This window comes from Panicum hallii, chromosome 9 (genome assembly GCF_002211085.1).
Source record: "Panicum hallii strain FIL2 chromosome 9, PHallii_v3.1, whole genome shotgun sequence".
Classification (NCBI taxonomy): domain Eukaryota; kingdom Viridiplantae; phylum Streptophyta; class Magnoliopsida; order Poales; family Poaceae; genus Panicum; species Panicum hallii.
In genome coordinates, this window is record NC_038050.1 from 4449270 (window position 1) to 4469353 (window position 20084).

General features: G+C 44.9%; 4 protein-coding genes across 10 annotated transcripts; 2 read left to right on the top strand and 2 right to left on the bottom strand.

The window, feature by feature from the left end:
• The first annotated feature begins 330 nt into the window (after positions 1-330).
• Positions 331-3995, top strand: LOC112876335 (protein transport protein Sec61 subunit alpha-like). Its single transcript, XM_025940422.1, has 7 exons — positions 331-487; positions 1527-1874; positions 2022-2249; positions 2336-2690; positions 2770-2894; positions 3011-3146; positions 3408-3995. The coding sequence occupies exons 2-7, from the start codon at positions 1531-1533 to the stop codon at positions 3645-3647; spliced, it is 1428 nt and encodes a 475-aa protein (XP_025796207.1). The 5' UTR covers positions 331-487; positions 1527-1530; the 3' UTR covers positions 3648-3995.
• A 168-nt stretch (positions 3996-4163) lies between these two features.
• On the bottom strand, positions 4164-9094 carry LOC112876336 (casein kinase II subunit alpha-2-like). 6 transcript variants are annotated; one of them, XR_003225292.1, is made up of 12 exons: positions 8630-8952; positions 8409-8538; positions 7661-7855; positions 6955-7112; positions 6493-6583; positions 6355-6420; positions 5473-5555; positions 5331-5394; positions 5178-5246; positions 5012-5088; positions 4885-4928; positions 4164-4502 (listed from the first exon to the last, which is right to left on the bottom strand). XR_003225292.1 is itself a non-coding variant. In XM_025940425.1 (11 exons), the coding sequence occupies exons 1-10, from the start codon at positions 8950-8952 to the stop codon at positions 5029-5031; spliced, it is 1239 nt and encodes a 412-aa protein (XP_025796210.1). In that variant the 3' UTR covers positions 4164-4502; positions 5012-5028. The 6 variants fall into 6 exon arrangements, 4 of the variants coding, with proteins under 4 accessions (XP_025796210.1, XP_025796211.1, XP_025796209.1 ...); XR_003225291.1 differs by having other exon boundaries at positions 4885-5088; XM_025940425.1 differs by lacking the exon at positions 4885-4928.
• A 56-nt stretch (positions 9095-9150) lies between these two features.
• Positions 9151-13322, top strand: LOC112876334. 2 transcript variants are annotated; one of them, XM_025940421.1, is made up of 10 exons: positions 9151-9473; positions 9773-9853; positions 9985-10381; positions 10520-10626; positions 10708-10793; positions 10882-10972; positions 11071-11502; positions 11590-11718; positions 11803-12316; positions 12396-13322. In XM_025940421.1, the coding sequence occupies exons 1-10, from the start codon at positions 9279-9281 to the stop codon at positions 13175-13177; spliced, it is 2814 nt and encodes a 937-aa protein (XP_025796206.1). In that variant the 5' UTR covers positions 9151-9278; the 3' UTR covers positions 13178-13322. The 2 variants fall into 2 exon arrangements, with proteins under 2 accessions (XP_025796206.1, XP_025796205.1); XM_025940420.1 differs by having other exon boundaries at positions 9985-10626.
• A 1464-nt stretch (positions 13323-14786) lies between these two features.
• Positions 14787-19701, bottom strand: LOC112875918 (QWRF motif-containing protein 2-like). Its single transcript, XM_025939926.1, has 6 exons — positions 18148-19701; positions 17118-17237; positions 16101-16217; positions 15912-16001; positions 15277-15384; positions 14787-15185 (listed from the first exon to the last, which is right to left on the bottom strand). The coding sequence occupies exons 1-6, from the start codon at positions 19675-19677 to the stop codon at positions 15120-15122; spliced, it is 2031 nt and encodes a 676-aa protein (XP_025795711.1). The 5' UTR covers positions 19678-19701; the 3' UTR covers positions 14787-15119.
• Positions 19702-20084: the final 383 nt, after the last annotated feature.

Sequence of the window (20084 nt, forward strand, 5' to 3'; positions counted from 1 at the left end):
AACTGATTGGGCCGTGGGCCGCTGTGCAAGTGGCAAAGAGTGACCAGCCGGGTTGGTTGGGCCAACAATCATCATCTGTCAGCCCACGATCCAGAATGACAAGAGAGTGTGACTGTCCAGCTGTCCTGTCCGTGGTCGCTTGGTCGACGTGGTCATCCCCTCCTACGTCATGAGGACCCATCTGCAGCGCTCCTTCCCGATCGGACGGCTGTGGAGGCTCCCAATGGCCACGCGATTTTTCTGCGCGTCCACGACCCACTTGCCCGGGCCCACGCGCAGCGAGCGTCGTGGTCTGCTGGCCATCTAACCCCCTCCTATTAACCTTGCCCATCGCCTCTCTTCTGCTCTCCGCGCACTCCTCTCGGCTGGGAGATCCCATCTCTCTCCTCCTCTCCCATCCTCCGCTCGCCTAGGGTTTCGCGCCCTCGTCACCCGGCGAGGCCTGCACCCAGCCCGGCGTAGGGCGGTCGTCTGCGTCGTCGGCCAGGTAAAGCTGCTCGCACCTTACGGCCCGGATCTCGAGGTGATCCAATGGTTACCTGTGCCCGATTCGCGTGCTGTGGGCGCAGATCTGGTTTGTTTGCCTGGCGATTTGTGTCGATGCTCGTTGATCTGCGTCGCGTTTGTGCTTGTCGTTCCTAGATGTGCTTGCTGGATCTACGGAGGGGGATGCGCGAGTTGGTTTGAATTTTTGGTCCCTTCGCTCCGAGATCTGTGGGTGTGGGGTTTAGAAGCGTGTCATGCGGTTCGAGGGTTGCGTTTCGAAGGATTCGACATGCTTTTATGTATTTGAGCTAGTAGGTGAGACGTCCAGATCCATGTGAATCTAGGGTGCTAAGACGGTTGATTGGCCGGTATGTTCGGTAGAATTTCTGATTCGCACCTGGTTAAATAGTGCGAGTAATGGAGACGATTTTATATGCGGTGTGCTTTATGTTTGATTTGAGCGTTGAATAGTTTCCTTTTGTTAATTCGGGGTGTCAAGCCGAACAGTCTTGCAGATCGTAGATAGAGCTTACATTGAACGTCACATAAATTGGTTTGGGGACTGAGTTAATTCACCAATGAAGATTACCAGCAAAATAATTTTCGTATGATGCAAATTGTTTGGCCTTCTAGCTGGGCTGGCAAACATTAGGTGTTACAACAAACTCGCTGCTTCGTATTGTGCAGCTTTGGTCTAGCTTTTAATCACTTTTCTTGACTAAATTTCATCTATCAAGTCACTACAAGGAAACAAGCGTGTTAATTTGCAAATTATGGAAAGGAAATTTCTTCTCTGCTCAGTTTTTTCCCATTAAACGCCTAGCAGTTATATTAGCGTTGGTTTTTATTTTATTTGTCTGCTCTTCCTTTATCTGAATATACATACTTTAATAGGTTCATTTACTCGAATGGATGCATCTTATAGTAATCAAAATTATGACTGCCCAATAGACTAGGCAAGTAGGCAGGGTTTCATTATGCTTATTAGGTGTAACGGACATTGTACATATTGCTGATGTATATCTTTTCTCTTAATATAGAGAGATGGCTGGCGGGTTTCGAGTACTGCATCTTGTCAGGCCCTTTCTGGCTTTCTTGCCAGAAGTTCAGAGTGCTGATAGGAAAATACCATTCAGAGAAAAAGTGATCTACACGGTCATTTCTCTCTTCATTTTCCTGGTCTGCAGCCAGCTCCCGCTCTATGGCATTCATTCTACTACTGGGGCCGACCCTTTCTACTGGATGCGTGTTATTCTTGCATCAAACCGTGGTACTGTTATGGAGCTGGGTATCACTCCAATTGTGACATCTGGGATGGTGATGCAACTTCTAGTGGGATCAAAGATTATTGAAGTTGACAACAGTGTGAGGGAGGATCGTGCTCTGCTGTAAGTATTGTTGAATAGTATGATCTCCAATTTTACTTTTATATGTATGGGTCATATCCATCCTTTTATCAATTGAATGTCATTAAGAACTTGGTTATTTTGTATCTGGTGATTTTTTCGTGATGCATAGTTTACTCTTCTACTCAGAAATGGTGCACAGAAGTTGCTTGGTATCCTCATTGCTATTGGAGAAGCAGTGGCATATGTTCTCTCTGGAATGTATGGCAGTGTGAGCCAACTTGGAACTGGGAATGCTATTCTTATTATACTTCAGCTTTTCTTTGCTGGCATCATTGTCATCTGTCTGGATGAACTCCTACAGAAAGGCTATGGTTTGGGTTCTGGTATCTCTCTGTTCATTGCTACTAATATCTGGTAAGCATGTTAAATGTCACCTCTTGATGATGATTGATTTTGCTATTATGTACATGCTGTCTTATGGTAAACTTCCTTCCATGTAGTGAGAACATCATCTGGAAGGCATTTAGCCCAACAACCATCAACAGTGGGCGTGGTGCTGAATTTGAAGGGGCTGTCATTGCTTTGTTCCATCTTTTGATTACTCGAACTGATAAAGTCCGAGCTCTACGCGAGGCTTTCTATCGTCAGAATCTTCCAAATGTGACCAATTTACTTGCTACTGTCTTGGTCTTCCTCATAGTTATCTACTTCCAAGGCTTCCGTGTTGTGCTTCCAGTGAGATCAAAGAATGCTCGTGGTCAACAAGGCTCATACCCAATCAAGCTGTTCTACACTTCCAACATGCCTATCATTCTGCATTCTGCACTGATTACCAACCTCTATTTCATATCCCAGGTAAGGGCTTCAATTCCAGTGCTGTCGTACAATTGGTCTTTACACGAATGTGCAAGTGCTAAAAATGTTTTTGTTGCAGCTTCTCTACAGGAAATACAGTGGAAATTTCCTTGTTAACCTTCTTGGGAAATGGAAGGAATCCGAATACTCTGGCCATTCTGTCCCTGTTGGTGGTCTTGCTTACTATGTTACTGCACCATCAAGGTGAATAATTAGTTTCTTTTATGTTGCTGCCTTCTCTTTTACGATTCTTTGCTTATGATTTTGTTAACAATCAATGAAGTACTAACCATGCTTACTTCAAATGTTCAAATTTGCAGCTTGGCTGATGTTCTGGCAAATCCATTCCATGCATTGTTCTATGTGGTTTTCATGCTGTCAGCTTGTGCTCTCTTCTCAAAGACATGGATTGAAGTTTCTGGTTCATCAGCAAAGGATGTTGCTAAGCAGCTGAAGGTAAAACTAATGCATATCCATGATCTGTCTTTCCCCTCCATCTGTAGCATAGTTCATAAGTAATAACCTTGCAAGGGGCATGCTGTTGTATTTGTTTGGGCTATATTACTTTATTATTTAATTCAAAATTGTCATGCAACTATATGATCCTCTGCTGGTTATGTACTAGAAATGTTAATAGTGTGAGAGCATTCATTGTATTCACATGCAAGATTTCCATGCTAGAGTGACCTGTAATTCCGTACCCTGGCAATTCAACAGGAACAACAAATGGTGATGCCAGGCCATCGTGAGTCGAACCTGCAGAAGGAACTGAACAGATACATCCCAACTGCTGCTGCATTTGGTGGAGTATGCATTGGTGCATTGACTGTTCTAGCTGATTTCATGGGCGCAATTGGCTCTGGAACGGGTATTCTGCTTGCTGTCACCATCATATACCAGTACTTTGAGACATTCGAGAAGGAAAGGGCAACCGAGCTTGGTTTCTTTGGTTTCTAATCTCCGTAGCTGCAGGAGTCGTATTATGGGTATAGGCTTAATCTTCCTGCAAGTCAGACTGTTTGGCCGGCTGTTTATTGTTGTAATCGGAGAGCTTATAGTCAGTTTAGGTTGCAGACTAATTTACAGAGGGAATCAGGGAAACTTGTAGCAGGTTCTGCATGCGTTTTGAGGCCAGTATGGTGGCATAAGTTCTGCCAAAGTACAGCCGCAGTCTTCATCAGTTGGCCTTTTTTTCGGTCTTTTCATGTATTGACTATATAGTGACCCGGATGATTTTGGAAGAACTTAGTTATCTTGAACTGAATATATGTTCTTATTTGTCTGCGATAATGATCTTGAACTGAATATATGTTCTTTGTTTGCGACAAAGATCTTAACTATATATTTTTTTCATTTCATCTCGATGAGAATTGTTGGGCCACTCTTTATCTGTTCCTCCTTTTCGTTGCTTCCTGGCAAGTCAGATGACCCACCTTTGCGGGACAAAAATGATGTCATTTGAGCGAGACATCGGATCCACTTAACTGTTCTGTTGGCTGCCCACTTGGGGAAGGCACGGCTTGAGCCGAAATGTGGCAAATTTTCGGGCTACCAGAGGCCAAATTGTTGGGTGAGAAATGCTTCCAGCATGTCAACAACTTTAAACTGATCATGACTAGGATAGTCTACATTTTGCCTTCAGGTAGGCCAGGACAACTTCAAGCTGATCCTGACGACTCAGCTATCTGGAAATCTGGACATCGCGCAGAGATATCTGGTGTTGTGAAGTCCAGTACGACAAAGCGTGGGCTATCTTATTGCTCTCAACCCATATCAAGACGCGGGCATCATTTGGAGAGACGATCAGCATCACTGAAACCATTTAAAAGAACAAGCAAATAGATGAGCGTTTCCTTTGGTGGTAGACGATGTAACAAGATGCTTATGAACCTCCACAATCTCAAAGATGTACCCCCGGTCCATAGGAATTTTATACATTCTGTTAGCATATGCTTTTATAGTATGTTCCACAAAATAAATAAATAAACACTTAACAGTAACCTACAAGTCTCTACCGGGTACAAACAAGTACAAATATATGGATATGGTATTATTGAGGTACCATTTGAAGCAAATGTCCCGAATTTTTTTTCCAAGTGATGCGGTATTCAAGCCCACTGGTGATATAAATTATTCTCTGGAGAACACTCAGCATAGGAAAAGAATTAACTCAGACACAAATTGTGACACTTACATGCCGTTATGCAGGGCAGACCATGCACCTGCCTTGAAATACATCTTTCGCACCAGTTTAAAAGAATTGTCAAATATGCTGTTTGCCTTGCATGGCAGTATTGAACCACATGAAAAGAAGGGTGCACCTTTGCACATCTTTTTGCTATTGTGAATTTTTCCTGCTGCTTTCAGAGCTTCTTACTGGATTGAAATATGGATGAGCCTGCAAACATTAAAAAAAAAGTTCTAAAGTTATAAATGTCGTAAGGATGAATCAACTTTTCTTCATGCATGTTGGCAAGAGAGAGGTACCATGGTTTCCTTTGCTGTAGGCCTTTCCTGGTGATCATACCGGAGTAGCTTATCGACCAAATCAATAGCCTACAAAAGGTAGAAACTTTGTCAAACACACGCGCACACACAAGAAATGAGGAGTAAAAGGACACATTGATCAAAAGGAGTCACCTCGGGGCTCAATAGGTGTATGTTCCTAGCATTGACAAACGTCGCCCATGGTTCCCTCTCATGTCTGTAGCCATGAAAACTTAGTTAGATCATCGTAAATAAAAGAACATTCATAGTCTGCAAGATGATCCAAAGCAATGACCTCCCAACTTGTCTTTCCAGCTGTGGGGCAAGCTGGAGACCATATTTTTCAAGGTACTCGTAGAAATCTTCTGTGCCAAGAACCTGCAGGACAGCAGTGGGGATCGCATACATTACTCACCAAACAATATGCAAACAAATCAGATATATCATGCTTTCAAAGAACCATTTCTTTGGGCAATGCAAGATTAAGTGGATGAGAGGAAATTGTGAAACCAGAATGGCTAGGGCTTAGGATTTTATGTTTTAAGGGTTTCGTCAATATCGTAACTGCAACTGTGGTGCGCCATATATACAAGATGCGGTAGCTAATCACAATGGACTCAAAGGAAACACAAGGAGATCATAGATAATGATATGCTTTTATACGCTGATTGACGTACAGTACTACAGTCCAACAGTCATGAGAGTTGGACTCATAGAATACACTAGTTTATTGTTTATAAAATTCGCAATCAGAACAACACATACCACTGATATATTGGTACCTGAGAAACCAACAATATACAAAGCTAGTGTAGTAACGTTTTACATGCAGTCAGTGATTTTATGTACATGCAAGGCTATGATGGTCTGCTAGACTGCTACTTTGGTCCAAATAAAAGATGTCGACACAACATATGAACTTGCCATTAGTGAGACTCTAAAGCTGAGATATTGTGCTAAATTGGTGCGAAACATATGCAAACAATAATTTCACATGAATCAATTAACCTGTGCAATTTTGACAGATTAAATTAAATTTATGCAACATCTAAAAACATAATGAAGTGGCAACTCATTAGAGTTGTAATCATTGTACCATTCGATTTAAAGCACTAGATTAAATAACAGCCAAAAAATATTTTGACAGATGTTTCCAAACAGAAAGCTTTAAACTTACCTTGGTTATTTTCACTAACTGGTCATAATTATCCTGGCCACTAAAGAATGGGTCCACTTGGAATATCTGTTAGAAAATCATAATGCACATCAACAGAGGTCTGATAGTGAAGATAATTCATTGGGCCTTGCCACTTACCATTGCTGCAAACATGCAACCAAGGCTCCACAAATCCAATGAGTAATCATAATCTAACAAATTCACAAGAAGTTCAGGACCCTTGTAGCATCTGTAAATAGCAAAAAGGACATGGTAATTCAAGGAGAGAAAGAAGGCAACGCGAGGCAGCCAGATAGTAATATAACTTTCAAGAGACAGTACACATTAATTTACTATTTATATTCAGGGTATAACATAACCTTCTGTGGAAAATCCAGCACTCGCATGACATTCTAACGAGAGATAAGCCAGAACTAATATAAAGATGCATTAATCTATTATGATTAAGTCTACATAAGAATAAATATTTTTTTTTCATATTTTTATTATCAGTGCATAATTGCTACCATGAATACGTGAATAAATACAAATATCTTTATTAACGAACCGAACAAGTCCACAAACAGACAATTTTCAAAGAAGGGGGCTGGGGCAGCTGACCTTGAAGCAACTCTAGCATTATATTCCATCTTGGGATGGTAAAACTCTGCAAGACCCCAATCAATAAGACGAAGCTGGCGTTTTTCATGGTCAATCATGATATTGTGAGGTTTGACATCTCGGTGCATGATACCCCGTGAATGACAATAATCTAGTGCCTACACAAATATCTGGAAAAGTTAAGACCATCAAGTTGAATGCAGCCTGAAGGAAATAGGAGAGCTAGAACGTTTAAGTTGTAAAAATGCAAAATGGACAGCTAGCTCATCAAGAAAGGAGAGTCTATTGGTCCGGGTTAGGTCACAGGGCATGAAAAGATCATCCTTCATACATCATAGCACCACACACTGCATTTTCATTTGGGTTTTATGATGCCCACCCAAATAGATCAGGAATCAGTTTCATTTTTTCCCCAAACTCCAAATATCTTTATGATGCTTCTAAATCACATAGTAAGGAAACAACGCATTTTTGCCCTCACATGAATTATCAGCTAAAGAAAAATAAATAAAACCATACTTATTGGCCCAATGCAACTCTTAAAATTTCTAGGATCTGTGATATGCGAGAAAAACCGTGGGAATTCAATTTTACTTTCAGAATCAAACAGGTACAACACAAAAAGAAGTTAAGATTGAAATAGCTGAACCATGAACAAGACGACACAAGTAACGGATATGAGAAATTATGAGGTCCAGATTCTTGCCTTTAATAATTCAAAAATATAATATCTGATATCATAATCAGATAGTGCAGGGTAGAGCACTTTGAAGTCAGTGTTATTGACATATTCAAAGATCAGACTAGGCGTCTTTGATTCCTCATCTCTGACAACATCAAGCAGCTTTACAATATTTGGCCCTCCATATAAGTTCTGAAGTATTTTTATTTCCCTCTTTATCTGGATGATCATAAAAGAAATCACATGAATCGCTGTGAAGTCATAGAAATCTAATCAAGTAGAAAAACACACACATAAATATCAATTTCACTCAAATGACTTTAAAATTTATTCAGTAAGCCTAAAAAAGGGATCAAATAACCACGAGTAAATGCCACAGAAAAATAAAATTCTCAGTTTTTGCTCCTATCTTACTTTTTCATATACAAAAACCATAAGATGTCCTTTTTGTTGTGAATTTGTTGAGTATGAACAAGATGATATAGCCATACAACAGTCCTGTGCAACTGCAATGTCTCCAACCAAGATAAACTAACCAAGGATTTACTCAAACAATATTGCCTCCCGCTCTCACTGGCACCCTAGATGGATACATACTAGAAGCAACAAGCCGACAAGATAATCTTCAAATCTAACACAGAAACAGCTGAGACTGGTGGCCATTCGTACAACTCTAACCAAATAAATGGCAGCCACTGCGTTTCCAGATTTATGATTCCAGTGAGTAGAAATGCAACCACCAGCACAACAGAGCATTGCAAACTTTCGTCACCTTCTTCTTCTTCACGGGCTTGAGGATCTTAATGATGCATCTCTCATCGCTCCCAGGCCGGAAACCTTCAAACACCTCGCTGTACTTTCCCTTCCCCACCTTCCGCAGCACCTCGTACCCATCCTGCTCTCTGCACGCACAGGCACATCAGAACGACAACCCTACCCCACCCCCAAATCTGGAGACCACGGACGAGCTGAGCTCCAGCTCCGTGCGCCTACCCCCACTGGATGTCAAGCGACTCGTAATCCCAGTATTCCTTGGGCCGCTGGGCGTTGGCGTCCGCATAGACGCGCGCCACGGAGGCGGCGCCCCCGAGAAGCCGCGTGACCCGGCTGAAGCGCGGCGTCATGGGGAGCGGCGCCTCAGCTGCGGCGGCGTAGGCCGTGGGGGCGACGCGGCGGCGCCGTTGGTGGTGGTGCGCGTGGCGCGGGGCCGCGGTGGAGAGGAGGAAGCGCAGCAGGAGGCCGTGGGGCGCGGCGGTGGCGGTGGCGGCGGATGCCGGAAGCGGTAGGACGCGGCTGCGCAGGGCGCACCAGGCCATGTAACCGCGGCGCGGGGGGCGGAGGGATCCGGACGGGCGTGTCGCTGGTTCTGGCTGGCTCGCTGCGGCGTGCGAGTTCGGCTGCGGGAGCAAAAGCACGGAGGCCTGGCGCGCCGGGCGCTCGGCCGTGGCTCCGGCGCTCCGCTCGCCTCTCCCGGATGGTGGGTTCGCTGTCGCACGTAAAAATCTCGAGAAAATATCCTCGTAGTCGCGGGCTGGGCCATCATGACCGTGTGCCGTCGGGTGATTGGATAGGATCGTCCTGATGATGGCCCAGCCCGCGATTACGAGGATGGAGAGCTTGGCCCGGCCCTGATACTCGGAGCATGCCCCCTCCCCTGCTACTCGGAGCTCGCCAGCAACTAGACGCCGGTTTCACCTGCCACCCGCAACACGCCGCCGTCTTCCAAGCTTCTTCCAAAACGGACGAGGAAAAGCGAGAAAATCCCCTTGCCCCCGCGCGCGCTGCCATGGACGCGGGGACTGAGGAGCTCGGCGAAGCAGCTCAGCCCCAAGCGCAGGTCAGTTTTACAGAACCCTAGAACCTCGCCTTCCTCTAGTGGGACAAGCGACAACCATTTTTCTTAACTGGCATTGGAATTCCTCGCCGTATAGCCTTGTAGACTGTTCGTGCCACTCGTGCGCTGAGTTTATGTGAGTTCACGGGATGCGCTCAAATGACCATGCTCTCGTAATTACTAACTCATACAGAAATTTAAGCATGAACCGACAAGTTATCCAATGTTGGTCATTATAGCCATTTTGGTTCAGCATACATGCATAATCACAGCTAACTATCTACTCACTGTATCTGGAGCAGAACCTTGACCCTGGTCCTGTTGATAAATCTGTCCTGGTGGAACAGGAGTTTCACAAATCAGAAGCTATATTTGTTGGGAAGGTAAAAGTTTAAAACTTGTCCTTAAATTTTGATCTACCTGCTTATTTCCCATTAATGCATTCAGTTCTCAGTTATTGGGTCTTTCAAAAAAAGAGTTTGCTGTTAATGAACTTCTCCTGAAAAAAATGCAGATCTACAAACCTGTTAGATTTATCGAACATGGCACCAGGCTTAACCAGTGGGAAGTGAGACATAAGGGAATGCTTGCGATATTGCAGCGTTCTGGATTTTACCATCTCTCTTTCTTGAAGCGGGTTCAGTTGGACCATGCATTGTTAAATGCATTGGTTGAACGGTGGCGGCGTGAAACACAAACATTTCACTTGCGTTTTGGAGAAATTACAGTGCTCTTAAAGGATGTGGCAATTCTTACTGGGCTTCGTGTACATGGTGCTCCTATCACTGGCCCGACAAACTGTAATTGGGAGCAATTGTGCACACAGCTTCTGGGCCAAGAGCCTCCACAGATCAAGGGTGGTTCTATCAACATTGCATGGCTCCATGACACTTTCAAAACATTACCAGAAGGTGCTAATCAGTCAGATGTAGAGTATGCTGCACGAGCCTACATACTGTATCAAATCGGCTGCAGTTTATTTCCTGATCCGAGTGGAACTAGAGTGCACTTGCGATATTTGGCCCTACTCCGTGATTTTGATGCCTCAGGAGAGATGGCCTGGGGGGCTGCTGTTCTTGCCCACCTCTACAGAGAGCTTGGAAAGGCCAGCATGAAGGGCAAAGCAAACTGCTGTGCGTTTCTCACTCTTCTTCAGGTAGTATGTCTTCTTAGTTTTGCAGAAAACTTCACTCTCGATGGATGCTCGACCTGATGTTCAATGCAACAAATATTGCAGATATGGGCATGGGAGCATATCCAGATAGGCTGTCCTGAACGACTAGAGAATAAGGCTCTACCCGATGACTCGCCCCTTGGATGCAGGTTTTCTTTTTAGCTCAGAATGCTTTTTATTACCACTTCCATTTACTTCAATATATGCTCCATGATATGAAAAACATCTGATAACTAGGTGGAATGTTGCCTTCAAGAACCGTGAAAATGTCCGATCCATGGACCATGAGTTCTACAGGCACGGGCTCGATACTATATCACATTGTCAGGTATGAGCTTCATGACTTCAGGATGTGCATTTGTGCTGTTAGATGCTCACAAAAAAGAGGCAAAATGATATCAGTAGTATATTTTGGATGTTTTATAGATCACATGGGACCCATACACACCAAACCTGATAGCTGGGCTTCCTGCAACATGTACATTTGGATCTGCAGTTTGGCGATCAAGGACTCCATTAATATGCTTCCAGATAGTGGAAATGCACGTGCCTGATCGTGTCTTACTACAATTTGGAATGGTGCAGCACATACCAGACCTGGTTGAGGCTGTTGAACGAGTTACAATGCAGGGTAAAGCTGATCAAGATTGGTCTACTTACCATGATAAGTACATTAAACAATGGCAGAACAGGCTCTTCTCTGTTGTCGAGCAACAGGATACAGGGAATTCAGATCCTACTCATACAAGGAATTGTTACCTTGAATGGTATTGGCGAGTTACACGTCGATGGATCTCCACTCCTGTTGAATGTCCAACTATATCGTATGAGTTACCTGGGCAGACTGATAAAATTCTGGTAACAATTTTTAAATGAATTTTGCATTCTGTTTGTGCTAAATTTAATTATTACATGTCATTCATAAACACTTTCAACCACGAGCAGGTTGATTTGGTAAGTACAGTACAGGGACGGATTAGAACTTTATTAAGTGAAACTGATGCGAAAAGAATGAAGGAATCACTTACTGACATTGATGTGTACATCACTATTAAAATGGCGGAGGCTAAGCAGGTTGCTCTCTCACCGTGTCTTAATGAATCTATTTACTTAAATTGCAAGAGACAAGTCATGCTTATGTCCTCAATTGGCGTGCAGATTATGCAAAGTGGTGTTCCAGCTGGCACGGGAATTGGGAGTGCTAAATCAGCCATGATCTTTTCGAATAACGTGGATCCTCCCCAAGCTACTGTTGCGAAGATGGAACAGATTGGTGATGATCATGTCGAGGGAAACACTATACTGCAATTGGATCAAATGAGGAGAATTCAACCCACAGGAGGAACTGCTGATTTAGCACCTCTCACAACAGGTGATACCACAAGCAACAAAACTGAGGATGTGCATCCACAGGAAGATCCTCTTGATATAACCATGACAGAAGTAAATCTCCAGGACATTATTAGCACACCTGCTGAGGATGCTATGATAGATATTATGAACACATCTGCAGAGGATGCTACACTGGAGGATACTTCAGATTCAGAAGTGAAGAATGATTATGTGCCCATAGAGACTGTGGAAGTGCAGGAGACTGTTGGATCAGTGGACCAAATCTACAAAAAGGTTACAGCTGAATTGCAGGAGTTTGCTGGTGCACCTTTGATTAATGGTAAAGTTGATGAAGTCATTGTTGTATTTGTGTACAATCACATGGTGGAGATCACTCACATGAATTTTGGTAATTGCAGGTCAAGGAACAGTGTGCAAACCTTCAGTCCTTCCAGAATTCGAAAAGATTTTGGGTATATCATCAAATAGTGAGCAATTGCAGAAGATCACTGGTGCATCTGAGAATGATGTTATAATTGAGGAAGCTGTGGAGACAAGATCAAAGAATATTACAGGTCCGGGAACGATGGGTCGACCTTTTAATGCCAGTAGACCTGGAGATACCTTGAATACATCTAAGAAGAAGTTAAGTTCAATGCCAAGTGATGTTGAATATCCCTATGTCTCTGAACAGGAAGAACCTGATGCTGCAATTCCAGGCCCTGACAAACAGCAAGATGCTGTCCAGACAAAGCCTGAGGACAATGTTGATCAGGGTGGAGCCGATGCTATGCAAAATCAAATATTTCAAGAGAATACCAAGGACCCAATTGAAAATGGCCCTTGGCAGAAACTTGTTGCTATACCTGCTGAAGATTTGCCTATCAGTGGTGCTGGAGAGGTAACTCGGAGAAGTGTTAATTCATTCACTGGAGAAGGAAATGATACAATTGGAAGGGAGGAATCCGCTGGGGATGAGGACCTTGGCAATCTAGGTCCAAACGAATTATCTAAAAGGAGGAAATTGATGGTTCCTTCCCACGAAAATTCTGAGTTCTGTTTAACCATAGAGGCTACCAAAATGGGAACTGCAAAAACAGATGAGAAAACAGATCAGAATGTAAGAAGTGGCAGTGGCCAATTGATAGCATTCACAAGAAGGAAACGAAAGCTCTTATGCAATCATCGCCCTGACTCCTAATACTATTTGTTACTTTAGGCAATATTTTCAGAAGCTTTTTTGTTTATGTATGTTTGAGTACAATGGATGTGAATTCAGAATCTTCTTACCATGATGTGTAGCCAAGGCGTCATGCCAAAGGAATATCTGAATCCTTTTCAAATAAGGAATATCTGAACCGAGATGTGACTAAGATAGCCAGACTTGTTCTTCCTGTAATATTCTCTGACCTTCATCTTGCAGGAGCCAGGAATCGAATATCCAGTCCCAATTATAAAAACATGGCACTTTTCTAACCCTGCTGTGCTGAGCAATACCAGGTTTTGTGCAAAACCCAATAATATTACCCCTCTACATTCCAAAATACAAGACATTTTAGATTTTCCCTAAGTCCGACTTCTATAATTTTGACCCAGTTCATTTTAAAAATACATAACATCAAATTCATTTCATTGAATCCATCATGAAATATGTGTTGATCACTAACTAAATTGGTGTTGTGTATGTTAATATATTTTTCCTATAAAATTCGAAGTTATAAAGGTTTGAGTTTGGATAAAACTAAAACATAAATTTTGTAGCGGAGCAAGTATTATCACTCGGTAGGTTCTTGTGCATTAGCTTTTTTCCCCATACAGAAACCATGTACTTGTCTGTTCCCCCTAGAGGGCTAGAGGCCTAGATGAGTAGATGACCCTACTGCAACCTCAACAACCAGTAAGATGAAGCCATTGCTTCATCTTCAACATCTCCAGATTTACACATGGAGAGGAGACACGGTACCGGAAGGCGCTGTAGCAAGATCAAGAGGCGCTACCAGCAAGCTAATCGACCATAATGATTCATCTTGTGTCGGCCGCGGCTCTTCTCCTGCAACGGGCGCCGTTTCTTCCGGCCGGGCACAGACCGCAGGCCGCCGGGTCGCTGCGGGTGTCGCGGGAGGTCCGAGGCCCAGGCAGCTGTGACCTGTGAGCCCGTCGGTCGCGCTCTGCAACTGCAATGATTGGCTGCCCCGCCTCGAGCGTGCCCGTGACTGCAGTGAAGCGCCCCGGCTCATGTCACCCCCTCGCTTTCAGCGCTCGTGTCGTGTCCTCTTCGTGCGCATCGGGTGCCGTCTCGTCGTGATCTGTCGTGCTTTCACTGCAACCCATCCTGGTCATTCCTCGACCACCAGTCCACCACTGACCACCGCGCCAAGGGTAATTTGTACAGATTGTTGAGCAAAATCTGGGTCTGATCTATGGCCGCGCGCGCTGTCGCAGTAACAGCTGCGTCTGCATTTTGGAGCGGAGTAATTCAGTTCCCTTCAGTTTTTGGAACCTTCGAAGCACCACCGAGACCCGGAGGGACAGATCTTGTCTCAACGTGGATGCCAATGGACTTGGATTCATGGAGGAACCGAAGAACAAAGTTACAAACCATATCATTTGGTTTTTGAGACATCCTACTCCAAATTCACGATCTGCTCTTTCGAAGCCGAACAATGTAACAATAATGGTATATCATCCGCAGTTGGAGCATCAGACGAGAGCAACCGACATCCATACACAATGGAGCCACCAGCTGGATCGGCTGCAAGAAACCATGATACTCCAAAGTCACCATCTGTTTCTTTCGAAGGCGAACAAGCTAATGTACTGCTAGAAGTTATATTGCATTGCCCTGGTGGTCATTAGTCATCTGATGAACAAAAGGAACCCAATCTAGCTAGTTAGCATCTGACCTAATCCTCAGCTAAAACCAACAAAATGAGATACATCTATATACATTGCATTCCATCTGTTCTGCACTTCTGCTCTTCCTAGCATACATCAACTCAGCACTCAGAACTTGAGGGCCATAGACCACTGGAACTAGACTAGCTAGCATCTTCAGAGTCAAATTGCTTAGTGGGCACCATCCAAGCCACCAGAATTTGCAATTGCACCTACATTCTTCCGTTAGTGGGGTTATAGTGGCATTGCTAGGAATGCTTGGACCTCTTGTCAGTTGTCTGTACTCTCTGCCCTTGTAGGCTACAGTATTTGACCTGTTTCAGCAAAATAGTTGAGATATGCGCATTAGAAATGATATAATATGCATTGGGTCAGAACCGAATGCAGGTGGATCTCAGTACTTACATGCATTGTTGCAAGTGTGGACAGCAATTCTCTGGACTGCTCCATTAGAGTGCGCTCATGGGTAGCAACTTTGGAAAGGTCAGAAACCAAAATACTTGTTCCAGCCAGCTGCAGACAGGGAGGTGATTTCATCAGTCAAACAAAACAATATAAATACAGCATCACAGAAAAAATATTTCACCAAATGTAAGAATTGCTGTGCTTTTGTGCATGCCTAAAAATAGTACATATCTTTGGTATGGTTATTGCAAAGTTGATTATTAAGATGATTGGAACCGTGAAATGAGTTCAGTTGTAGGATCTTCAATTTCACCCAACTAGGAAATACATATATGGATGCACTTATCCTACAGAAGTACAAAGACCCTCAAGAAGAGAGAAATTCTTATGCTTGAAAAACTTGGAAGGTTTTTAAAGCCATCTGATATAGGAAACAGCTGGCTGGGATCAGATTAAAGTCTCAACCAATTTAACTATCCATCATGAATCAGACAAGTTGGAAAGCCTTATTATGCAGGTGCTAATTCTGTTCTATACGCCAGGGCCCCCCAGTCATAAATTAAAAATAATGTAGTTGTGGACAAGCAAATAGTGACAGCAAATGGAACAGGAAAGCAATTTAATGTACACAGTACCTTAGCCAATAAAGTACATATTGAACTTCCTATTGTTTGCATGATATCAACAGCAGAGCCAACGGCATTTTTCACATCTTGGATATCAGCCTGCAAATACAAAGTAGCAAAGAAGAACTTGAGCTTTAATACACAGAAGGGAAGGGAACATGTGCAAACAATTTTGTATAACGGTATGCTATTTACAACCTTTGCTCCATCAGTAACAGGGAGGCACAAAATGCTGGCAGTTAGAGATTCCACAATTCCAGATAATGAATCTGCATAGTCCCTCTCTAGTATAGACCATTCCTCAAGATATGCCATCTGTATCATGCAATTTTCATTAGAAATTTATAGACAAGGCAAATGTGAACTGAAATGTGAATTGCTACCAGGCTAAGATATGACCGGCCAAAAACTGATTACTGATAGCTTACAGTTATATCTAAGGGCGGCACTACAGAGTCTGCATGCTGGTGAGCTTGTCTTTCTCCCTTTTTAACTTACAGTTGTTCATAGGAAGGGGCCATGTGCAATCTATTGAGCAGAGGAAATAAGCATCAAAATGGCCAGCCTGTGATTACATGGTCCTACCGTTACATGAATGAGAAGGCTTGGTGGAGCACTGTGTAGATATTTGAAATATGTATTCAGATGGGTGATGGCCTTATGCCTATAACTAACAGGTAATCAATTTTTTTTTCAGAGACTTCGGGGGTGCTTGGATCCAAGAACTAATTTTTAGTCCAGATCACATCAGGTGTTTGGATGCCAGTTAGGGAAACTAAACATGAGCTAACTATAAAACTAATTGCATAAATGGAGACTGATTCATGAGACGAATCTATTAAGCCTAATCAATCCATCATTAGCATATGTTTACTGTAGCACAACATTGCCAAATCATGGACTAATTATGCTTAATGGATTCGTCTCGCGAATTAATCTCCATTTATGCAATTGGTTTTGTAATTAGCCTATATTTAATACTTCTAATTGGTGTCCAAACATCCGATGTGACGAGACTAAACTTTAGTCCGGGGGAAATAAACGGGGCCTTCTTCTCCTTTTAGCAAAATGTTCTCTTACTAACAATGTCTGTCAGGCTGGCCAATGGCAGCAAGACATGGAGGGTAATTCAAGATAATCAGATGAACTATCAGAAAGCAAGGCTTCTAAAGTTTAATGAAAACATGGTTGTGGGAGACAATAACTGGTTATTACCTGTCCCTTTAGAACTGTCATGAGTTTCCAATTGTTTCGGTATAGCTGTAGCTGGAACCTCTTAAGAGCAACAGATTTACGCATCCCTAGGGTAGTAATCCATGCATCAGATAAGTATTTCTGGTGAAAAGGTCAAAGAAGAATGGTTATTGAGAAGAAGTAAGGTAGAAAAAGCACCATTGGCTATACAAAACAATTTGCTTAAGTTGAGACTTTGACTAGAAATATTTTTCGTTAAAATAGCTACTTAGTACTTAAATCAGTACGATAATAAAAATCGCAGCCAGACTTCCATTTGGTTATGAACGGGTGCAGACTACAAACACCCATTCTAAAACATAAAGAACATGGGATATATTCAGCATTCCATCTGATACACCTTGAACAGATCTTATTGATATCAGTTTTGCTTACAGCTCCAACATAAAGGCATGTCGTTGTCAAAGCTGCCCTGGTTCTATGTCTTTCCAACTGTTATAATCTCTCTCTCTCTCTCTCTCTCTCTCTCTCTCTCTCTCTCTCTCTGTGTGTGTGTGTGTGTGTGTGTGTGTGTGTGACAACTACTCTTCACTTTCTATCTGATATGCATAGATTGCATGGTTTGCCTTTATTGAAGAAGCTACTCCCAAGGGATTAAAAGAACTTCAATAAGATTAGAATAACATAAACTATGGCAGAAAAGACAAGGTAGTTACAACCAAAATGTGCACACTACACAAAGCAAAATTTGCTTTTGAAAATAAGTGAATCAAAAGGTAAGTGTGAGCACACAGCTCCTGCATATAGCTATCCCAGATAGCATCTGCCGCCCCTTAAATTTAATCAGTTACATCTTGCACAAATCATTGATGAATGTTAAATTGAATAAAACAAGCAAGTTATAGAATCCAAATCTACAGCCATAAGCCCATGACCACATACTACTGAATTCTAAGACTGCACGACAGTTTATGTTAAATATACAGGCGAAACAAAATTCACAAATTTTAATTCAATAGTGAGTGTTTTGTAAATGAACATACATACTCACCTCTGCAGTCAGTTTCTGTGCAGCAAGTGCAGCATCAGCCTGTGCATTCACACACCGCCACTGCAAATGTCGATTGGACAAAATTCTCAATAGGTGCTCACAGTCAACTTTACTACCCCCATGCCACCTCCTCCTCACTTCACCATCCAAACCATAACCAGATGAACTTCTTCCCTGATGATCCCATGATGAAGTGCCCGACCCCAAGTTTCTCGCCCGTGATGGACTTGACATCCTCCTCGATGGATTACCTGTAAGCTTACTTGGTGAAGATTGCCTGATTGGCCGATTCAGTGGGGATGAGACAAAGCCATTTAACAGTGATTTCTTGACAGGAGCTGTCCTGGGAGATGTGGCCAAGCCAGAGGTATACGGCAAGTATGGCGTGCCTGGATCTGCAAATCGTTGCGACCTGCTGGCGGCAGCATCCTGCAAGAACCGTGCTGGCACACCCATCCCCTTAGGCAACGGGTGTGCTCTATGGGAAATGCCAATGCCTGCATCCTGAGACCCTGAATTGCTCCCAGACGACACACTCTCTGTGTCAGACGACATCAAGTAGTCCCCACCATCGAACGAGGAACGCCGAACCCCCTCCTCAAACACCATGGACTGCCGCAGCGACCGGACAGCAGCAAAGACAGCCGCGTCCCTCTTGCGCAAAGAGCAATCCAAGCTTTTGGTAAGCGGATTTCCCTCAAGCCCCTGCGAGAACCTTGCCGACATTGGCCATCTGTGGTGGCTCTGGCCCCCCTCAAACCCCTTCCCCCTCTCCGGCACTGTCCCCATAGCAGGCCTCCTCCGCTCCGGCGTGATGGCCCCCGCCGCCGAAGCCACCGGCCGCCGCGACGGGGATGGGGACGTGGTCGGCTTCGCCTTGCTGGTCTCAAAGGAGAAGGACCGGCCCTGGAACGCCACGGAGAGGCTCCTCGTGGTGGTGGTGGTGCCCGCATTGGGCCCCCCGGCCTCCCCGACGGCAGCATTGGCCGCGGGTCCCGGGCGCGGGCGGTCGACGGAGACCGAGCGCCTCGGCAGCGGCGACGCGAAGCGGCGGGAGGGCGTGGAGGCCGAGGTCGAGGTGGAGTTGGAGCTCGAGGAGGTGGTGGTGGTGGAGGTCGAGGTCGAGGTGGATGTGGATGTGGACTTGGAGGAGGGCGCGAGGAGGTAGCGGGACGAGACGGCCTTGGCCTTGGGCTTGGGCCGCGCGTCGCCGGCGTCCGCGGCGTTTGCGTTGGCGTTGGCGTTGGACTTGGCCGGGGAGAGCGCGGAGGAAGCGCGGCGGCGATGCGGGGACGGCGACGGGTTGAGCCGGGGCGCGGCCGCTGCTGCCCCGGCGGCCACCATGGCGCTCAGATCTCGCGGAACTCCCGGTGGTTTTGGGGCCTCTGGGGTTTGAGGGAGGGAGGGGTTTCGTTTCGTTTCAAGATGGGGGGAGCGGAAGAGCGGAGCCGACGCCGCACGGCAGCGGAAGTGGAGTGGGAGCCAAGTGAAACATGGGCGAAGGCCGAAGGGTGATGGGTCCGTCCCCATCCCGTTCCCTTCCGTCGCGAGGGCAAAAGGGGAAAAGCGGGCGGAATAAAGGGCCGGTGGGGCGGCGGAAGCAGCTGGTTGCTCAGGTTGACGCCGCCCGGTGATGGCTGCCGCTGGGCAGCTGGGCCTGACCGCCTGGGCGAGACCATTCGCCGGCGTCGTCAACCCGGAGGATTGCTCGCGTCCTGGTTACGCTTTCCTCGTCGTGGGCTCACTACGGCATGTGCTCCGGCTTGACGAGACGCCCGCGCAGCCAAGACGCTCATGTGGGCGGCTCGAGCTGTCCCGCAGCGATTGGTAACGCGACGACGGCGTGGAGACGGCGTCGCTAGGGGGCCGGGCTGACACCATCATGTCCCCCGACGCGCCGGCGCGAGAGGAATCGGGCTCCGAGGCTCTAAACAAAG